General features: G+C 40.5%; 1 protein-coding gene across 1 annotated transcript in view; it reads right to left on the reverse strand.

The window, feature by feature from the left end:
• CUBN (cubilin) overlaps window positions 1-19,993 on the reverse strand; it is a gene marked incomplete at its 5' end in the record, with an annotated part of 64,011 nt that extends 44,018 nt beyond the window's left edge. Inside the window, 15 exons of the mRNA XM_010163058.2 lie at window positions 765-905; window positions 1,207-1,416; window positions 2,062-2,240; window positions 3,349-3,523; window positions 4,510-4,693; window positions 4,978-5,168; window positions 6,049-6,195; window positions 6,521-6,718; window positions 7,797-7,986; window positions 9,440-9,621; window positions 13,615-13,820; window positions 16,016-16,148; window positions 16,417-16,548; window positions 17,837-17,950; window positions 19,877-19,993. Coding sequence (XP_010161360.1) covers window positions 765-905; window positions 1,207-1,416; window positions 2,062-2,240; window positions 3,349-3,523; window positions 4,510-4,693; window positions 4,978-5,168; window positions 6,049-6,195; window positions 6,521-6,718; window positions 7,797-7,986; window positions 9,440-9,621; window positions 13,615-13,820; window positions 16,016-16,148; window positions 16,417-16,548; window positions 17,837-17,950; window positions 19,877-19,993 — 2,499 coding nt within the window. The remainder of the gene's footprint in view (window positions 1-764; window positions 906-1,206; window positions 1,417-2,061; window positions 2,241-3,348; window positions 3,524-4,509; window positions 4,694-4,977; window positions 5,169-6,048; window positions 6,196-6,520; window positions 6,719-7,796; window positions 7,987-9,439; window positions 9,622-13,614; window positions 13,821-16,015; window positions 16,149-16,416; window positions 16,549-17,836; window positions 17,951-19,876) is intronic.
• Window positions 19,994-20,542: the final 549 nt, after the last annotated feature.

Raw genomic sequence — 20,542 nt, forward strand, 5'->3', positions numbered from 1 at the left:
GCAGGAATAGGTCTATGTCCTTTGTCCTGATTAGAGCAGCTCGTTGAAGTCATTGTGCTAAGGACAAGAGGCTATGGGCACAAACTGAAGCACATGAAATGCCATCTGAACATATGAAAACACTTTTCATTGTAAGGGTTGTTAAACACTGGAATAGGTTGTCCAGAGAGGTTTTGGAGTCTTTGTCCCCACGGACATTCAAAACCTGACTGGCCACAGCCCTGGGCAACTTCCTCTACTTGACCCTGCTTGAGCAGGGGGTTTGGACTACCTCAACTCCAGAGGTCCCTTCCAACCTCAATGGCTCTGCAGTTCTGTGATTCTGCTTAAAACTTACTGGTTAAAAACTGTTGGGTTTAGGGAGATTTAAGAATACCTCTCACCTCAGAGGGATAGAATAACATAAAGGAAAATCGCAGCATTTCTTTAGCTTCCTCCTCATCAAGAAGGATGTGGGGAGGGGAGGGTATGTTAGGACATCCCTGGACTGATTGCTGGAGAGACAAGGTATGGAAGAGTGTACTTCATTGTGTGAGACCTACCACTGATGGTAAGATCTGTTATAGCAGGAGACTGCTTGCTCCTCAAAGTTTCAGCTCAGCTAAGTAGTGATCAGAGAGCTCTATTCATACTTCCAGTCAAGTTTAAATTTAAGAGCAAATACACAACACTCCAAGAATAATTGATCTACAATATATGCTGCAGTTGTAGTCTGTGGTATTTGTTGCTTCCCTGAAAGTAACTTGCAACCTTACAAATCCAACCTTCAGTACTGGAATCAAAGCGCAGTCTGAATCCTCGGGCATTTACTGATCTATCAGTGACAAACTTGACGTAAGCAAAACTGTCAGAGGTGTCCACAGCATCAGGGAGAGTATTGCCACAGTACCTGCCCAATAAATTTCCTGCAAAAATGAAATACAGAAAGACATTTTTATATCAATATATTATTTATATTTATACTAAAGGATCACTTTCCAATTTAACCAGACAGGCACAAGTAAACTAGTAAAATCAAGTTATTGCTGGGAAATACAAGGGTTTTGTTTGCCTTACTTTGCTTCAGCAAGCAAGGCAGACAGAAGCAAATACTGTACATTGAAAAGGCTCACTTTGTACCCAAAGGGAAATGCTTTCAGGAACCTCTGGTGAGGTTTCGTAGTAGTACTAGGGAAGGGAAGACAAACACTGAAATATTTCTCAGACCAGAAGCGTTGTATTCTCGGATCTCCACAAAGTCATTCGTGCACTCGGAGGAGTTTTGAATATCTAGGCCTTCTAGTCTGATGGTAAGATAGTGGCCCCTGGGACCCTGCAGAAACCATTCACACAGCAGGTTGTCTTGATAGTGAAGCTCAGGATACCCCATGCTTTGAATGATGCCAGTTTGTCCTATCACTGTCCCACCACAGGGAGCTGGAAAAAGAATAACATTGTTTGGTTGACTGAAGGACCTCAGAGAGGTGACCTTTCTCCAAAATGCAACTAAGGCTAAGACACAACTGACTTGTTCTCTGACTGTGGTAATAAAACAGCAACTGCCTTCCAGCTAAAAAATCTTCCACATTCTCTTTCATTCTCTTAATTCAACCAACCAGTTCTAGTTTGTTGTGTTGTTTGGGTTTTTTTCCACATGCTCCTTCCATTGCAAGTATCCCTTCCTCTCTGACATATCTCATTAATTTGAATAAACTCATAGACTTCAAGTTCTATATCTAATCTCTACCCATGTCCATATTTACCAGAAAATCTTGTAAAGCTGTCTATAAAGGAATTTAGTTAGCTGAATGTGGATCTATGACTGACGGAAGCTGACTGCTGGTTTGGGCCTACAGCTATGGTTCAAACTCCTCTTTCGAGAAGTCCCTTCTAGTTCACATTCAACTCGTGCAATGCCTTGATATGGGATCATTGCACAATTCAGGAAACATTTATTTTTAATTTTCTCTCTCACTCTAATTGAAAGAAGCATGTATCTGTCAGTTCACCTCATAAGCCTGATTTAAGCCCTATTACAAAAGCTTCTCTAAAATCAGAGGAATTGATAAAGGCAAGCATTACCAATGGAGTATTTAGCATTGAATCCCGTGCGTGTCACACTGCTATCAGACCTGAACCTCAGGTACATAACAGCTCCCGAGGATCTCTGCGAGCCTGGTGTCAAACCACCACACAGCTTGGCAATGATGGGGGCAGTGGAGTCGGCACCATTGCGTAGCTCTAGGTAACTGGAAGTGCAGCTAGGAGAGGAGAGAATTTTCTGTTCAACATATAGCAGTAATGGTTTGAAATCATTTCAGTACGTGCACAAAGTCACAAAGCTGTAGTGAATTAGATCAGTTTCCATGCAGTGTGACCAGGACAGAACAAACAAGTTCATAAGATCAGTTTCCATGTAGTGTGACCAGGACAGAACAAACAAGTTCATAATCAATGATAGTTATGGAATATTTGAATCAAAAGAAGTGCTAGAGACATTGAGAAAGATTCATCCCAAGCCCAATCTATGATCAGGTCAGATCTGACAGATGTGAGTCCTAGGGAGGGGTATGAACAGTGCTGATAATGTAGTTGTGACCACCTTTAACATGTTTTTTTTTACAGCATTCAGATTCAGCAGGTATTCCCTATTGAGTCTCATTGATGACTGCTGAATTAAAGAACAGATATAAGAAAGATGAAGGGAATAAAAATTCAAATCTGGGGGCTTACTTAGGTGGGCATAGAAAGACCCAAAATATCTTAACTAACAGCTTTGTATTCAGAATGGTTCAGTGTCCTGGGAAGCCAGACAGAAAAGACACCTCTGGGATTTTCCATTCTGCACTGTTTTTTCTGGACACGGTCTCCTAAGTGAGGTTCACCTTTGCCGTATACCCGTCCAGCCTCAAATAAATGAAGCTACAGCAGCTGGAAACTAGGCCTTGTTTTATGCTTCAGGCAGGGGGTGCAAAACATGTGGACCCATTGCAAATCAGCAAACAGGCAATGGAGAAAGGGGACAAATTGTTTTGGTGGTAATCCATAGGATTTAAAAGCGCCCGAGAGTCAAAATGACTGAAAATCTGAATATGAAAGGACTAGAGGGCACAGATTTTACAGAAAGCACCTTACTACCATGGATGCTTCCTCTCTCTCTGTTATACTCATTTTTGTCATCCAATGCAAAGTCCTGGGAATGTATACTAGTGGCCTGATAGCTTCAGTCCTCTCTCTCAAAAATTTCATAACCACTTTTGATTGTAAATCTAAAAGTGCACTCTGGGAAGAATTAGAGAAAGTAACAGGGAAAGAAGAATCAGAATGGAGTCTCTGAAGAAAAACAGGCAAAGTAATGTGGATGTATACTTTGGTGAAGGTTCAATGTAAAACTGATCTTCAAATTGCAGCTCTACTGCATGTCCATTAGGAGCAGTTATGGTCCACACACAGTCAGCATGAGGGGGATAATTGCTTGGATAGTTGGGGGAAGATGTATATCCACTGGGGTTGAAATCATTTATATAAATATTCCCTCCACAAGCTGGGAAAGAAAAGATCACCAATAAAAACCAACATGTTAAGGAAATAGGTGAGGCATCAAAAATATGACTTATCACTATGTTCCAACACAATTTCCTTTCGGTGTCATATAGTCATATCAAAACCAAATGCATTTCACTGCTTATCATGGGAAAACATTTTAATGCAGTAGAATCCTATGCTCCTGTGCTCCTGCTTACCTAGCCCTCCTCATTTGCAAATGTTCAGGACCCTGAATTAAATTGCCATTAGTTTTTCCTTGAACTGTTTCTAAACCAGGCAAGACACATATTTCTTGCCTTGTTCCTACCGCAGTTCCCAAGAGCTAGAAAGCCTACAAGTCAGACCTATCAATGCTTCAGTGAATTATTCCACACTTCTGTGCTTCAAAAATTGAAATGTCTGACACAATAATGAATGTGTGAGGAACGTCAGTCAGAGCAAACATGAGGATTTGTTCAGGTCCTTTATCCTACAAAAATATCTGTATTTTGGCTAGAACCTTTTTGTCAACCCTTCCCCCCCATCCCCCACTATGTTCTAGCAATACTGGTTTAACACAGGGTATTAGTCAAGTTTTATAAATTGAAGTGGTAGAAATACTATCACACAGCTTCACTCACTCCCCTCATGAAACCCCTACAGTAATGCTAAGAATGATTCTTTGTGGCAGCAGGGAAAAGTAGGCAGAAAATGAGCACTTAAAAATCTTCCTAATTATAGGTGCAACTTCCCTGCTAAAGTGTTCCCCATAAGTTTTTTATTTTAACTTTAATATCTCCAGGTTCTGTGACCTGGAGCTGGCTCTCTTTAAAAAGGAGAAATTTGAAAGTAGGATCAGAAGTTATGCACTAAAGAAGGAAACAGGATATTTTTTCAGACATCTGATTTTACCAGGGTTGGGACTTACAAGAACCTCCTTTAAGATTATAAACTCCAAGTTATATCTATTGAGTTGCAGAATTTAAGTTTATTTCCTAGACTTACCTAGACTCTTAGCCTCGTATTTCAGTTTGAATCCTTGACCCTCATTCCTGTTATCAGAAATGAAGTGGACAAACAGCTGATTGTCTGTGGTGTACATGGTAGAGATGGGGCTGCTTCCACAAAACCGTCCACTCCCTCTTCCAGACACCAAAGGTGGGGCAGCATTATCTAACCCATTCTTCAGCTAGAAGAAGAAAAATTGCTGATGTCACCCAAACAAACAGCCCTGGAATGTAGACTCTGAGCGCACACACACTATCTTAATGCTTCCAGCCATGGGGGAAAACAATAACCTAGTGATTAATTAGTGCACAGGAATACATAAGAGAGAGAGAAATAATCTCTGTGGTATTTCTTTTTGGTATTTCCATGCCCTGACAACCTGGGCTACCTTAGTGACACTGAAATCTGTAAGATTGAGTAGCTTTAATAGCTTTGAGGATTTGGTGACGTAGCCAATGACCTCACCTCTACATAATCTCCATGGTTGCAGGAAGTATCCTCGCTCTTAACCTGGAAAGGCTGTTCAAAATGGACAGCAATGATAAATCCAGAGGTTACGACTACATGCCAGGAACAATTCAGATTAGGAGCATAGTCTTGAGGGTAGTTGGGGGATGTTATCACACCCCTGTCTGTGTGTAAATAACCTCCGCAACCTGAGAAAAAGGAGTTTGAAGCAAACAAAAAAAAAATATTAGCACCAACTATTTACATATTCATTCAGAGAAAAACCCTGTCTCCTAAAAGGAAGATGTGACAGGTAAAAGCAAATGTTGAAGCAACTGTACGAAGAGTTGAGGGACACAGAGCAATGCACACAATTCTTGATCTCCCAAACACAAGCTAGTAGATTGCAAGATGACACATACCAAACATTCTGACAGTGAGACTCAGCTCTCAGACTTAACAGACGAGTAAGCAGGCAGCTATGCCAAGGACTTCCCATGGCATGAGCATACTGTTACACTGTCTGAGTACATTTCTTCTAGCCATGGACCAAACCACTGTCACCTACTGAAGTTGTCAGTCAGAAAAAGTTCCTCTGGCTGCCCATTGTTATCATAACATCTTCTTCCTTGGTGCCTCAACCCATTCAGAAATCCGTTATCATCCCTCAGGTGCATGTGGGAGAAGTGCTGGAAATTGCTGACATTCCTGCCGGAACTTACAGAGCTTTCTGCATCTGTCTCTCTCTGTTTTGAGTCTATGTTTTGAGTCATTTCCCTCTCTTACTTGGGCACTCTTTCACCCTTCAGTTGAGCTGATATAAACTTAGGCATACACTTTGCTTACTTCTGAAAAGTGACCGGTCTGGTTGAATCATTTTTTGTTGTATATTGCTGGGAAAATAGCAAATTTTACTTTCGCAGGGTCAGACATTTATTAATGCATATTCATGACATGAATAATTGGTTTGTGTGATTAATTAGATAGACTGTAGATAGCTGTTAAAAATGCTAGATTCTTTTCTTTCCTTACCCCATTGTTAGCAGCAAGGCAGGCATTTATCTGGGGGAGAAGAGAAATAAATCTTACTTTTGTGATAAGAGGAGTTAAACCCAGCTCCAGTGACACTTGCGTCTGACATAAAGTGGATGAACATTGCCTCTCCAGTTGATCTGATTGGCCCAGGAGGTTCTTGTCCACACAGAGTAGCCAGCACTGGAGAAAGACTAGTGTCCCCTGAGATCAAAAGAAGACATATTAATGTTCAAACCAAATCAGTTCACATCTGCCTGTTGGTTGCTGTGGCTCACTCTTTCAGGCAGGTACTTTTCAAGAGCTTTAACCCTTTACAGATTGAGAAATATTTTTATAGACCACCAAATATTTTGCTAGACTTTGCTAGTTTTATTTTATCTAGCAGAATGTCTCAGCATAGAGAAAGAATACTGATTTAGAGCATGTTCCTGTTGCTATCTAGACTGCTTAAGTTCAATGCATATGAGAATTCCAGGTACTGGGACCTTGGGTAACTATTGCATGCTGTCGGGGTAGGGCTTCTCACCATCTTGGATAATAAGTTTGTCATAGTTGCATGAGCTGTGAGATTCTATGTCTAAGGCCAGGATATTGAACTCCACAGTGGATCCAGGAGCTCTGATAAGCCACACACAGTCATCAAAATTTTTGTAATTCATGGGCCAGCCCGGTGAGAAGAGGACTGAAGGTGTTTCTTCAGCTGTTCCAGTCCCTCCGCATGCACCTGTCACATACAAGAAGACAGACATTAACACATCCTCTTTTTAAACTGAACACTCCCTTCATATAATTTAAGTGACAGTCCTATAGTTAAGCACAATGGGGGCACAGTGATGATGTGTGTAGTCACAGAACGTATTTCTTCAAGCATTGCTTCAGTTTGGATTCGGAGTACAAAACCTGAAAATCCTGACCTGTAAGGATGTTCCTGTACTAGCTGGTGCAGCAATGGTATGACCTATATTACCATGAGATATATCTAGCAGAAGACCTAAGAGCATCTACCACTGTTTAACACAGGTTGCATATCAAAAAGGAATGGTGCATACATAACCAATAATACCTAATCAATTTAGACCCTCTTGAAATTGAAGTAGTTTTCTTTCTCCACTCCTAAGCTCTCAGCTATAAGTTTAGATCAAGACAGAGTCCTTGTTGGGATATCTAGTGGCTCAGTGCTCTCCCAGCACACAAACCCACTACATACTGCCACTATCCTGCAGAGCCCCAGGGACCTTTAGTCCTTCTATCCCCGGAAATCTGCCTTCAGATTTAGAAAGAAGACATTGCACTATATCCTAGTTAGTCTTAACTTTCTCTTGTTGAACTTGCTCAGAGAAAATCAGTGGTACAGGAAGCATATTCCCTCTCCTTCCAGGAGCTATTTGTCAGAGGTAACGAACACACCAAAAATATTCTCTTTATTTATGGATATGAGATACATTATAGTGAAAGGTTTCATATCACATTGGCCAGTGATTTAAGAATGGTATTTCAAGGGGGATACTTTTTCATGAAAGCATATAAAACGTTTAGCTTTCATGAAATACCTGTGTAAAGAAAAAGGCCCCTCTATCAACTTGATTTTTTTTTTTAAACACTGTAAAACAATATATCTGAGAATCCTTAGAAATTGTTTTCAAAAGCTATGAAAATGTCTAATTAAAACATCACTGAAAGTTTTCCCTTTGTTAATAGCTAGGGCTTTCTCTTGTAGGGAAGTTGGCTTGGAGGTTTTTAGGTAAAGCACAGTATATCGCTCACTATATCACTTTTAACCTTGCCACCCACTGAAAACCGACCTATAGCAATGGTGTGTGTAACAGCAGAAGCATCCGCGGCATACCACTCCAAAAGAAAGCCTTTTCCATTCACAGACGGATCGGACAGGAACTGGATTGTCATCGAACTGCCAGAGGATGCAAAAGAAGCAGGATCTGCACCACAGTATGTTGCAATAGGACGAGAATGAATGGTGGGCCCATCATAAACCTGCAGAGAGAAGGAGAGTGGTGCTGTTCCTCACACAGGCAGGTTTTCATCTGCTCCATACACAGCAAATTTCCAAGGAGAAAATTAACCTCTTTAAATGAGTGAGGGACCTTTCAGCAAATCCCAGTTAGAGAGAAAACTCTATTACAAAAAATGGAAGAAAATCTCCCTTTCCATTATATACTGTTAGTTTTTAAGCTTTCACAGAAGCTGGATCTGAATTCAGCTCATTCCCCACCACAGGGCTGCTCTTTGGGAACATGGACTGGCCTCTCATGTTAAAGAATTCCACTGGTATAATCTTGTTCCTTGCTGAGGAAAAAACCAACACAATCTGCAGGAAAAAAAAAGGCATTGATTTTCTTTTTTTTTTTTTTTCTTTTTCCCCCTCAAGAATACATCTATTTTAAATTCTATCTAATAAATAAACAATGTTTTTTTAAAATTTTAAGTATTTATAAGCCATGTTCTTGGATGGCTAAAAGATGTTTCTCTTTTGCCACCTTTCAAACCTATTAGTGTTCTTGTCCTCTTCCCTCCAGTAAAAAAAAAAAGCCCAGTAGAGAAATCTAGGAAATATTAAATAAACATTAACATTACATTGAAGATCTGATCCTTGAGTCAGATTAAAGGTCAGGCTGATTCACACCCACAGAATGTCTTGCTGATTTAAGAAAGTCATTTTTCTTTCAGAGGCACAGACAAAGAAAGGCAAGCCGAGTTAGAAGAAGATGCTGTTAAAATCTGACATGAGACGAAGGAAAAAGTTTTATTTCCTTTTGGAACTAATATTAAATTTGGATATCAGTGCATAAATATTGAATTGAATATACTGAATATGTTAAACTAGTATTAACTTTCTCTTAAGTTTAACTAAGTTCAGAAAGAAGTTGTTGCCTCTATTGCTCCATTTAGCTTAGCACTATGCGTACTTTATTTTTTAGCCTGGTAGAAAGGTTAGGCTGTATTACTGGAGGGTACAGAAAAACAATCAAACAGGAAGAAAGAGATACCTTCCCACAGCCAACAGCAAATTATTGATTCAGACAGCAAAGAAGATGCAAGTAAAGGATTGTTCTTTGTAGGATTTTAAAATAACCTGATTTTTAGAGGCACTGAGACATTACTATGACTGTTGTCCTCAACTGAACCAGCACAGAGCAAAGTTCAACCTGGTATCTGACCCAGAATTATTGGATTTGAAAATCCAGTATTGTACCATTGTGGACTTATTTTTAATACGTTTCAAACTCACAGATTGGAAATATCTATTAGGGAGCCAAAGAGTATGTAAGCCTTCCTATAGCTAATAATTACTGAAAAGACAACATAACAAAAACAATAAACCACACCAGATCCTTGGAAATTTTTCCCATTCCTCTTGTAGGTTTCTCTGGTCATTATTTTTATCAAACTTAATTGAAATAAAAGAAACTTCTCACAATGAAATCACCTTTAGCATGTCATAACGGCATCTGTGATGATTTTCAATATCCATCTGCAGGATATGGCCATGGATAACTTGTGAAGCGCTAACACTTATTCGCCACTGGTAATTGGAATTGTGAGGGTAACTTCTGGGCCACTGTGGTGAAGCTATTTGTCCTCTGTTTCCCACAATGTCATTTCCATACACTGAAAAAAAAAAAAAAAAAAAAAAAAAAAGAGAGAAAACTAATGCCTCTAATTCACATAGATTAAAAGAAGGATTGGGGCCCAGTCTGGAATATACCTTTAATTTCAGGCTATCTGACTTAATTTACTTAGGAATAGACAGGGCTGTGAGGAATAGACTTGTGTCTCAGACAGTCCTAGGATCTATATCTAATTATCTTCTTGTTCTGAAGAATGCAGTGAGCCTTTATCTGAAGGAAATTACCCATTTGAGTCATGTGGTTCTACATGTAGGAGAGATGGGATGATGGCACATCAAAATGCCACCCTGACTCTGGCTACCTTGTGTTCATTTCTTCCCAAGAAGCATTAAAGAATAAAATTATTTATTTTAAATGCTTTTGTGTGTTCTGGAGTGTGGTAGACTTGGTTAGGGTTAGAGCTCATTTTCTTCATAGTAGCTGGTATGGGGCTACATTTTGGATTTGTGCTGAAAACAGTATTGATAACACAGAGATGTTTTTGTTACTGCTGAGCAGCTTACACAGAGCCAAGGCCTTTTCTGTTTCTCACGCCATCCCACCAGCGAGTGGGCTGGGGGTGCACAGGAAGCTGGGAGGGGACACAGCTGGGACAGCTGACCAACCATCTGACCAAAGGGATATTCCATACCATATGACATCATGCTCAGCATATAAAGCTGAGGTAAGAAGAGGGAAGGAGGACGACATTTGGAGTGATGGCATTTGTTTTCCCAAGCAACTGTTGGGCGTGATGGAGCCCTGCTTTCCCGGAGATGCTGAACACCCGCCTGCCGATGGGACGTAGTGAATGAATTCCTTGTTTTACTTTGCTTGAGTGCGCGTCTCTTGCTTTACCTGTTAAACTGTCCTTATCTCATCCCACAAGTATTCTCTTAGATTCTCATCCAGTCCTGCCATGGAGGGAGTGAGCGAGCGGCTGTGTGGTGCCTACTTGCTGGCTGGGGTTAAACCATGACAGTCCTTTTTGGCACCCAACGTGGGGCTTGAAGGGTTCGAGATAACAACAGGTTTGACTGGAATATGCTAGATCAGATTTATAGCTGTTATTGCTGTTTAACTATTAATTGGCAGGTGCCTGTGCTTGCCAGGAGGCTTGATTTCCTTATTGTATGTTAGAGTCCAGCGCTTGTTAGCGGCTGCTTTTTGCTTTCGCTGCTTGCTGTGGTGCTGCACGGCTTATCGTCTTACTCCGCTGTTCTTGGGAACACTCTGATAACAGCAATGGCCATGTGGCTGGGCTGGCAGATGGCCAGGGCAGCGCTGCTGTCTCTGTGCTGCTGTACCAGACAGGTTGGAACTCCAGTGTGATCTCGAGTCGAAGGGACTGTGACCTGTGGATTAGTCCAATGGGAACAGGACACCCCAAAGGAGCTGTGGCCATGAATAAGTCCACACCAGAGCAAGTACATCTCAAAACATCTGTGGCCATGGTTATGATTGTGCTGCAGCGGTTATACCTATGAAGGAACTGCAGCCCAAAGATAAGTGCACACTGGAGAAGGTACACCTCCAAGCATCTGCAGCTGTGGAGAAGTCCATGCGGTAGCAAGTGCACCCTGAAGCATCAGTGGCTGTGTGTGATGTCATGCTGGAGCACATCAGAGCATATGGCCATGTATAAAATCATGATAGAGCAGGTCTACCCCTGGTCAGAGAGCCGACAGAAGTATGGCCATGTTAGAACAGAGTCACTCCTGAAGGGACTGTGGCTGTGGGTAAGGCCATGCAGAGCAGTTTCTAGAGGAACTGCTGCCATACGTAAAGCCATGCTGGACCAGGTATATCTCTAAAGGCATTATGGCCCATGGATAAGGTCATGGTGGAGCAGGTGCACTCAAAGCAACTGTGGCTGTGGATAAGTCTATGCCTTAGCAGGTATACCCCTGAAGAGACTGTGGGTCATAGATAAGGCTACACTTGGAGCAGGTACCCCCCTAAGGGGCTGCAGTCTGTGGATAAGGCCAAGAAGGAGCAGGGACAAGGGGAGGAGTTCATTGCTATGTAAAAGCCTACAATCTGGCCCAAAGGGACCAGGTGTGCAGATTGCAATGGAAATACCTTTAAATTGCTGTAGCCCATGATTTAAGTTGTATGTTACATTTTAGGGATTACTATAGTAGGAACCACCTGAACCAGTGGAGGACAAGCCTTACAAGAAGCAGTGCAAGTGCAGCAGTGACCCGATCTGAGCTGGCTTTGGTGCCCAGGAACTCTGCACAACACACCACCTCTGCTGCCCTGAGTGACCACCATAGCAGATGGAGCCCAAAGTCATGGACTAAACCAACTCAGTGGACATCTGTGGACATTACAAAGACATTTTACAGGGGTAGTCCATAGACCAGGGGAATGTTATCAGTGTATTATAGCAAAGGACGGGAAGGGGAGGTGGTGGTTAATGAGGTGGTATTGGGTAGCGTGGCGCCTGAGCATGACGTAAATGGTATGGAATAAGGGGTGAAGAATCTGCTGGTTTTGGCTGGCAGAGTCAATTTTCTTCATAGTAGCTGGTACAGGGCTACGTTTTGGATTTGTGCTGAAAACAGTATTGATAACACAGAGATGTTTTTGTTACTGCTGAGCAGCTTACACAGAGCCAAGGCCTTTTCTGTTTCTCACGCCATCCCACCAGCGAGTGGGCTGGGGGTGCACAGGAAGCTGGGAGGGGACACAGCTGGGACAGCTGACCAACCATCTGACCAAAGGGATATTCTCTACCATATGACATCATGCTCAGCATATAAAGCTGAGGTAAGAAGAGGGAAGGAGGAGGACATTTGGAGTGATGGCGTTCGTTTTCCCAAGCAACTGTTGGGCGTGATGGAGCCCTGCTTTCCCGGAGATGCTGAACACCCGCCTGCTGATGGGACGTAGTGAATGAATTCCTTGTTTTACTTTGCTTGAGTGCGCGTCTCTTGCTTTACCTGTTAAACTGTCCTTATCTCATCCCACGAGTATTCTCACTTTGACTCTTCCAATTCTCTCCCTGGTCCTGCTCTGGGGGGATTGAGGGAGCAGCTGTGTGGTGCTCAGTTGCCAGCTGGGGTTTAATCATGACATGTTGAAAAATGGTTCTAATTTGACTGAGCTCTACACTATTAATAATTCCTTTTGAAAATGATTAGTGAAAGTCTCAAAGTAAGGAAAATTATTAGAATTTTAGCTTGCATAAGTAGACATGACTGTAGATATGCTCAGCTGTCTGTTCATGCAGCAAGTTAAACTGTTGTTTGCAATGTTGCTATTTTTGATCTATAAACTGGCATAATTTCCTTTTCTTCTAATTCTGCTCCCTGACTGATGGCATCTAGATCCAAACTGGAAGATGGACACTGTTGTACTCAAAAAGCTAAACAGAAAGCTAGGAAATAAAAGCTTTTTTCTTAATTTATCAATTGCCTAATAAATGGCAACATAAACATTAAATACCATTGCTCACTCTCAGGTAGTAAAGTCATAGGGGCAAATATTTCTAACTTTAACAGGCTACTGGCAAAATTTGGTTGCCATAGAAGTATTCAGTATATAGCTATTACTCGTATCTTCACAGCCCAGTACTGCTGAAGGGAGAATCTGAAAACCAGGTGATAAAGTGTTAGAAAGCAGTCAGTCAAACAGAGGACATTTTATTTTCTGCAATCTGTGGAATTTTTTGCTTCTGAATAATATGATCAATTTGAAAAAATATTGCCTGTTATGATAACTTTAAAAGATGTCATGTCTAATTCTTCTGATTGTGTTCTACTTAATATACTTACATACACCCAGATTCTTTTCTGACATGTTTTAGAGCATCCCTCTACATTCAGAAGATATTTTAAAAAAAATATTTTTAAAGTGAATTTACAGCCTTGCTGACAGCAACAACCATTTTCTAAAAGACTTTAGAGGGCCAAACATTCACTTTTTTGAATAATTTTGGAAGTCTTACAAAACCCCAATAGTTTTCAATTAAATAACATTTACTTACAGTGAGAGAATGTGGCCCTGAAGCCAACATCAGTGTCTGAGCTGTCTGAGACAAATTTGACCCACAAGACATGTCCAACAGTAGATATATAATTTGAAGGCAAGGAGTTCCCACAGAATCGTTCTGCCAGTGTGCCTGTATCATTCCCTTCACGAATCTCCAGGTAATCTTTGGTGCAGCCGCTACTGTCTTCCACCTGAAATGTTCTGTTTCAATAGCAGTAAAAAAGCATTAGCAGGCATATGACTGGCACATACTTCAGAGCTTGCCCTCCCAGGCCACAAATCCCTCTGTAGCTGATATTCTACCACAACAGTTAAGAAGAGGGCAGCAACAAAACCCTCCAGAACCCAGAAGTCACTGCTCATCACCTGGCAGTGCTGCTGATCCAGGACTCTTTCCTTTCTAGCCCCTAATTTTATGACAGGGTCTTAGTTTGCAAAGTTATAATTTTTAAAGAGTTCTCAAACCCTTGCAATATTTCTTGGTTCTCCAACAACAACTGTGAAACACAGAAAGTCTCTGACACACAAAACAGATTTCTAATATAAGCCCAGGTCAGACTATTTACTGAGTGCCCATCTATTGAGTGCAGAGAATACTTTTAGCCTTACAAATCAGTTTACAGTCCTTCCATATGTGTGTTATTTCAGTACACTCTCTGGTGAGAAAGCAGTTTCCAGAGGCCTAGATTCATTTGTAGTTAACACCTAAGAGCTCAGAAATCCTTTAGCAGTTTCTCCAGAATTAGAAAATATTACTGCTTCTTTGGCCTCTCTGAGTTTCAGATAGCTGTGTATGCAAAATAAAAGTAAGTATTGCTAAGAGCACGTCTAAACCAATTTTTACATCAGAAAATGAATGGGATTTAGTAATCAAATTATAAATTCTAAATTATTGCACCAAGCTGATTGCTAAATATATTCTAAAAATAATTGAGTTATTCTATAAGTGAAATGCTTTGATTCCATACAATACACTCTTCAGAAGCAGGCTATTAATATATACTAAGGATTCCAGCGAGTGCCTCTTATAACCAATGCCACAAATATTTATGCTTTCTGATTTTCTGGTAACAACTCCTCCTCTTCAGTCCTGAATATAGCCATATGTGTTCAGTGTACATGCTGTGAAATGGTTCCAACTACTCATCTGGATATACTTCAGACTAATTTAAAGCTAAGCCTCAAATTGCAAGACAGGCATTTCTGCTCAGACTGAGCAGAAGAAAATGAATGCCTCATGCCAACAAAACTTTATAAACCCCTAATATTAAATAAAATAAAATAAATATTGCTTTCTAACACAATTACTCCATGCTTTCCAGTATTTTCAGCTTGCCTTTCAGCTATGCATAACTGAAGAAAAAGAGTTTACATCTACTCAGTGTCACTTCATATAAGTGAAAGCATGTTTCTGCTTCATGCTAGATTTCTGTTTTGGTTTTGAAAAGTTGTTATTCATAGCAAATATTTTTAAAAATGTTTTCTGGCTGTAGTATTTCTGCTTTGCTTCAGTGAGTAAAGGAGGAATAGAATGTTCTTTTTATTGAGTTAGTGAATCAGTATGTGCCTAACAAATTGCACCTTGTGCAGTCAGCGTATTACTGGGCAAATTTTCTTTTTGTTCTGATTAACTGTAAATTCAGGTTTCAGAATTACTTTTCTTTTCCTGCTCATTCTTGATATGCTTTGCAAAGGTTCAGTGTTCTCTGTCTTGGCAGCAGCCACTGTTTGATGCCGGGAAACAAATAGGCTCAGAAATCCACTTCATGGGTAAAAAACAACCTAACGACCCTGGTAAAGGACTCCACATTGTTCTGTGGATCACGCAGGACTTTCCTGTCAGAAGCCTTCAAAGGAAAGTTACTTTGCTGAAGGGAAAACAAAATTCCTTCAGATACTTTCCTGGCTCCTTTGTACCTCCACTGCTATAATTGCTGGAGATATTTTGAAGACTTTAATATCAATTCTAACCTTACAATCTGTGGAGTATCTGGGCCCTTTATATTACTCAGCTACACAACAAATACTACAATGAAACTGGTAGTAAGGACATATTAGGAATTTCCTTTGTAAAGAAAAGGTAGAGCAATGCTAAATTTCCTCTTCTTGTTTATAAGTGAATTGAGAATAGGCTTCTTCAGCATCCCATGTTGCTCAAACAATAAACCACCTATTTATATAATGCTGTATATGCCTTAATATAAGCAATGACTAAGACAGGAGAGCACTGATTGCAAGCTGCCACTAACCACTGCTGTGTTCTCTTTCCAACTTAACTTACTCTAAAAACATGTTTCAGCTTTATCATTTGCTAATTACATTTCCTAAGAAACACAGATCACCCTTCCTTCAGATCTGTTAAAGGGCTGAATAATAACCCTTGTTAATGCATTTACATGAAGGACAGCTGCAGCCGGTTGCCAGGGGAGCTGAAAATCGTCCAGACACACTCGGTGTTGAGTGGATATTGCTCAGGATAGCCAGGGCTGTTGAAAGCTCCTCTCTCCATGTGGAAAGTACCCCCGCAGGCTGCAACAAGAAGGAGATAGCAGAGGCTTCAGAAGGATGACATAAAAAAACCCCACCCTGACAGAGCTAGAACATTTGCTAATGAAGAAAGCATTTCTCCTTGTGTCCTTGTTCTTTAGCTGTTGATATATTTGCTGAGACCTTGGGCAAAAAAGAGGAAGGGCAATAGGGGAGTTTGAAAGAGAGAATGTCAGAGAGACAAAGAGACACAGGATCTGTTCTTTTTCTAAAAAGTCAGAGGCATAAGGTACCTGTCATATTGGCTTACATGATGATGATGCAGCATAGGTGGCATGGAAGCCTCTGGCAGTAATGTTGTTGTTGTCAGAGATGAAGTTCACCACCAAGGCATTACCAAAAGAAGTAATAGGATGTGGTATAGTAGTGCCACAGTAACGGCCTGAAATAGAACAAGCCAGAGAGAAAGAAAAAAAAAAGAGTGTTAAGCATGTAATTATTATGGCTAATTTAACATTTGGGGCTAATGCCTGACAGCAACCAGGAGTAACATCTGTTGCTTACAATTGCAGTTGTCAATTCAATCTACGTAAAAATGAAATACTCCATTTCATTAGCACAGAACTCAACTCTGTTGGCATTTTTTTTTAACAGAGGAACGACCTCCTGCACTCCAGGCACCCTAGTCACTGGCTATTCTGTCATTGAATATGCATTCTGTTAATGCTATCCAGAAATTACAGCCTAATTGGAAAAAAAAAATAATCCCGTCAAATATATCTGACAGTACTTTCCATTTCACTCAGGTGGTTTCTGATGAATAAAACAAGTGACAAATAACAGACCAATTCTCCTGTAATGGATTGTAACATGGGGATTAGGGACATGAACCATGATCTAGCAGAAAGGCATCTGACAGGAAAGAGAAAGATAGCAGCTAGTATCTTGGTCCTGTTGTCAAGTGAAAGCCAAGGGTAGGAGACCAAAAAATGAATTATGTTTTTAGTTACAAACTATCTAAATTGAGTGCAGTGCCACTCCTGCCAAGGGAACCTACATAAAAACAGAGTAAGGGAGGGCATAATCAGGCACAAATATTCCAAATTTCCCAGAAAGGAATTTGAGGCAACCCTGCAGATGTGAGGGGAGTCAGGACCACCCTGTGGCCAGTGGCCTCTCATGGCTTCCTGGCAGTATAAGCACTGAATTTTGCTGCTCCAGACTGCTCCTGCCACTTTAAAGTGATGGCTCTGGCCAGAGATGTCAAGAGAAAGCAGTAGAAAATTCAGGAACAAGCAGAAAATCAGGCTTTCATGGGGCTTGAGGAAAATCCATTTTCTGCTCCCAGAAATCCACAGCTCTTTTCACCTATGTTTAGCGTGGACTGTGCTTATGAGCATAGGTTATGTTATGTTTTTGTACAGTTATTTGGGAATTCAGTATAAACTAAATTGCTTAGTTCCCAATATTGTTCAGCTACAGGGGAAGGAAAAGGCAGCTGGAGTCAAGTCCAAACTGCAGGTTAGTAGAAACACAGTCAGAGCCTGGGAGGACTGTGCCATTCACACTGAAGACTTATAATCCATCCCCAGCCTTCTCGGCCCTGAGCGGCCAAGGAGCTTCCTTTATCAGAGAAAACCCATGAAACAAGAGGACATTAACAGAAAACCTTCTCCTGCATAACTTGGGTGTAGTTCTGTATGTGAAATAAATAAGGAAAGGTACAATACCTTGAAGAGGAGCCTTGTTGTTATTCCCATCCAAAATCTCCACAAAATCTGTTGTACAGTTTTGTCTATTGTTTTCAATATCAAAGTCAGTGAATGAGAGTGTGATGTGGTTGACTGGCAACAGCAGAGAGTAAAAACTTAAAAAGAAGTCTGGCATTTCACAGAGAAATTATTACATGTAAACAAATGTACCATCTTCTCTCCCCTGAAGTCAATCAATCCCTATAAAGCATAACATCTGAAGTAGTTTAATCTCTGATATATTGAGTGAATATGATGGATGTGCATTCATCCTTACTGCAACGGTCCTGGTAAATCTCTTCATATTTCAGTACTTTCTAGTAAAATCAACATTAGAAGCATAGTATTTAACACATACACGAGTCTAAATTTCCTAATATTGGAACAGCTTCACTATATACTGAACGTGTCAACAAACACAACATGGAAAATTTACACACATTCAGAAACAACATATTTTTATATATACGTGACTTTCTGTCCCTTTGCAATCTATACCATAGATCCAGACAAAATGTGAATTGATGCTGCCCTGCTCCAGGCTTAGAAAGAGCTGGTTCTTTCATGGTTTTGTAATGTTCCACATGAATCAATTGGACTGGTTAAAGGATCATTAACTACCCTCAGCTATATTTATACAGAATTGGATTTTCCACATCCTTGGACTGCAGGCTGCGTCCTGAAAAAAAGAATTTTTGACTCAGGGTATTTTTGACTCTCGTATTACTCTTGCTTGTCTGATATGAACAAAGGTGAAGTCACAACTGGAATAGAGGCTGTTCTCACCAGCAGTCTGTGACAGTAGTTACTCCTGGCCTTAGAGTTCCTATGCAGTTTGAATGAGTCAGAAAGAATCTCACAATTTAGGTGATAACTAAGTTTTCTCCCACATTGACCAAGCTTGAATTTGACACAAATATTTTGCTTCTCACTGGGCTACAATTAATTAGCTAGAATAAGCTGAAATGACAGACATGGACCCAGGCATTGCATTCAGCAGGGTGCCAGTGACTGGCATTCAGCTGCATGGTCTGCATGGCACTCTCTTGTGTCCTATCCAGTCAATCAATTACTACTATCAATGCACATCCTCAGGATACAAAGCAAAAAGGGAAAACACAGTGGGTGGCAAGAGCAGAAGACTTGTTGGCCTTCTCAGTAAAAGCAGAGCAGGAACTCTGCTGTGGTTTGTGATTGGTTTAATCTATTGTATATGGCTATACCCTGTAATGCTGTGTGACTGGCCTAATGAAGCCATGTGTACCTGTAACGTGTGGTATGTGGTGGTCCTGGTGGTAAGTGGAGGAAGTCACTACATACACAGGCTACTTCTTATACAGCATTTTTCTGGTCTCTGATACTGATGTGATTCAGGACATGATAGTTATGTATGAGTTTTCAACCTGGATCCAGGAAAAGACTGCCTTTAAAAATAAATGTTGTGTAGGTGAGGAACAGCTTTGACAATGTCCTTTTCATGTATCCACATAAGAACCTACGCTTAAAAAAAAAAAGTATTGCTTATCTCTTGACTTTTGTTTTGGTATTCTTTGGAAAATTGATTTTAATTTTATAACTTAACAAAATAAACTTATAAATGTGGCTGGAACATTCTATGATTTTAACAACAATGACTAAATATCAGATGGATAACTGAAGTTCAGTAGTTGTTATTAAAAATAAACATTTATTTTAAATTATGTCACCAGAATACTATTACCCAACTGTAAATATAACAAATACAAACTTCACATAGTATTCAACACCTTATTTATAATTGCAATACTCGGGTCACAGTAAATCAGCTAAGATGACAAAGTTGTAAACTGTTTTCCTCACTGTGCACTAAATCTTTTACAGTGAAATCTGACTTAAAACAGATTAGGAGAGCCACACTCTCCAACTACCAGGATGCACAACTTCCTAGAGAAATAAAGGAGGAATTCTGTATTGTTATTACAGAAAAGAAGATGAGGAAGTTAGTCATCCCAACTAACTATAAGAGATGTTTTTACTTACATGGTTCCTGAGCCTGAATAATCCAGCTGCAGTTCTGATTGTTTGGATATTTGGCAGGATACAGAGGAGAGGAAATTGCTGCCCCAGCTGAATCTGACTCTATGAAACTTCCGCATGCTGTAGAATGAAACATATACACACATAGATATTTATACATACAAAACACATATCAGAGATTCTGTGGTGAAAATGAATGCATAAAATGTAACGTGCTACATCAGTGTGAAATGAGGATAAAATTCATGACAGTAATTTATCAGAAGAGACTTGGGTCTAGCTCCCAGCACCAGGTGTACTTTCTTGACCTGGATCCACAGGACATGCTGCACCTGGCTGACCATCTGAGAGAAGACTTGGGAACAGACCTCATCTTTATCAGCTCCTCATAGCCCAGAAGAAAAATCTTGGGGCCAAAATAACTTGGTTTCAGAGTAGTGCAAACATACACCCATTTCTCTGATCATTTGCCTGTGTTGGCAACTAGGAAGAAAAAAAAAATCGTAAGCAACTCTCCAGAACCCTCCAGTGTCCAAGGATGGCATAATATTGTGTTAGCATGATCCTCTTGTGAGCTGCGTCAACAGAACTGTAACTGTGTAAAATGCTGCATGGGTGCAAGAGCTTCGCTGACTGCATTGGGTCGGGGCAACCCCAAGTACAAATACA

The sequence above is a fragment of the Antrostomus carolinensis genome, unplaced genomic scaffold (genome assembly GCF_000700745.2).
Source record: "Antrostomus carolinensis isolate BGI_N321 unplaced genomic scaffold, ASM70074v2 scaffold12112, whole genome shotgun sequence".
Taxonomy (NCBI): Eukaryota; Metazoa; Chordata; class Aves; order Caprimulgiformes; family Caprimulgidae; genus Antrostomus; species Antrostomus carolinensis.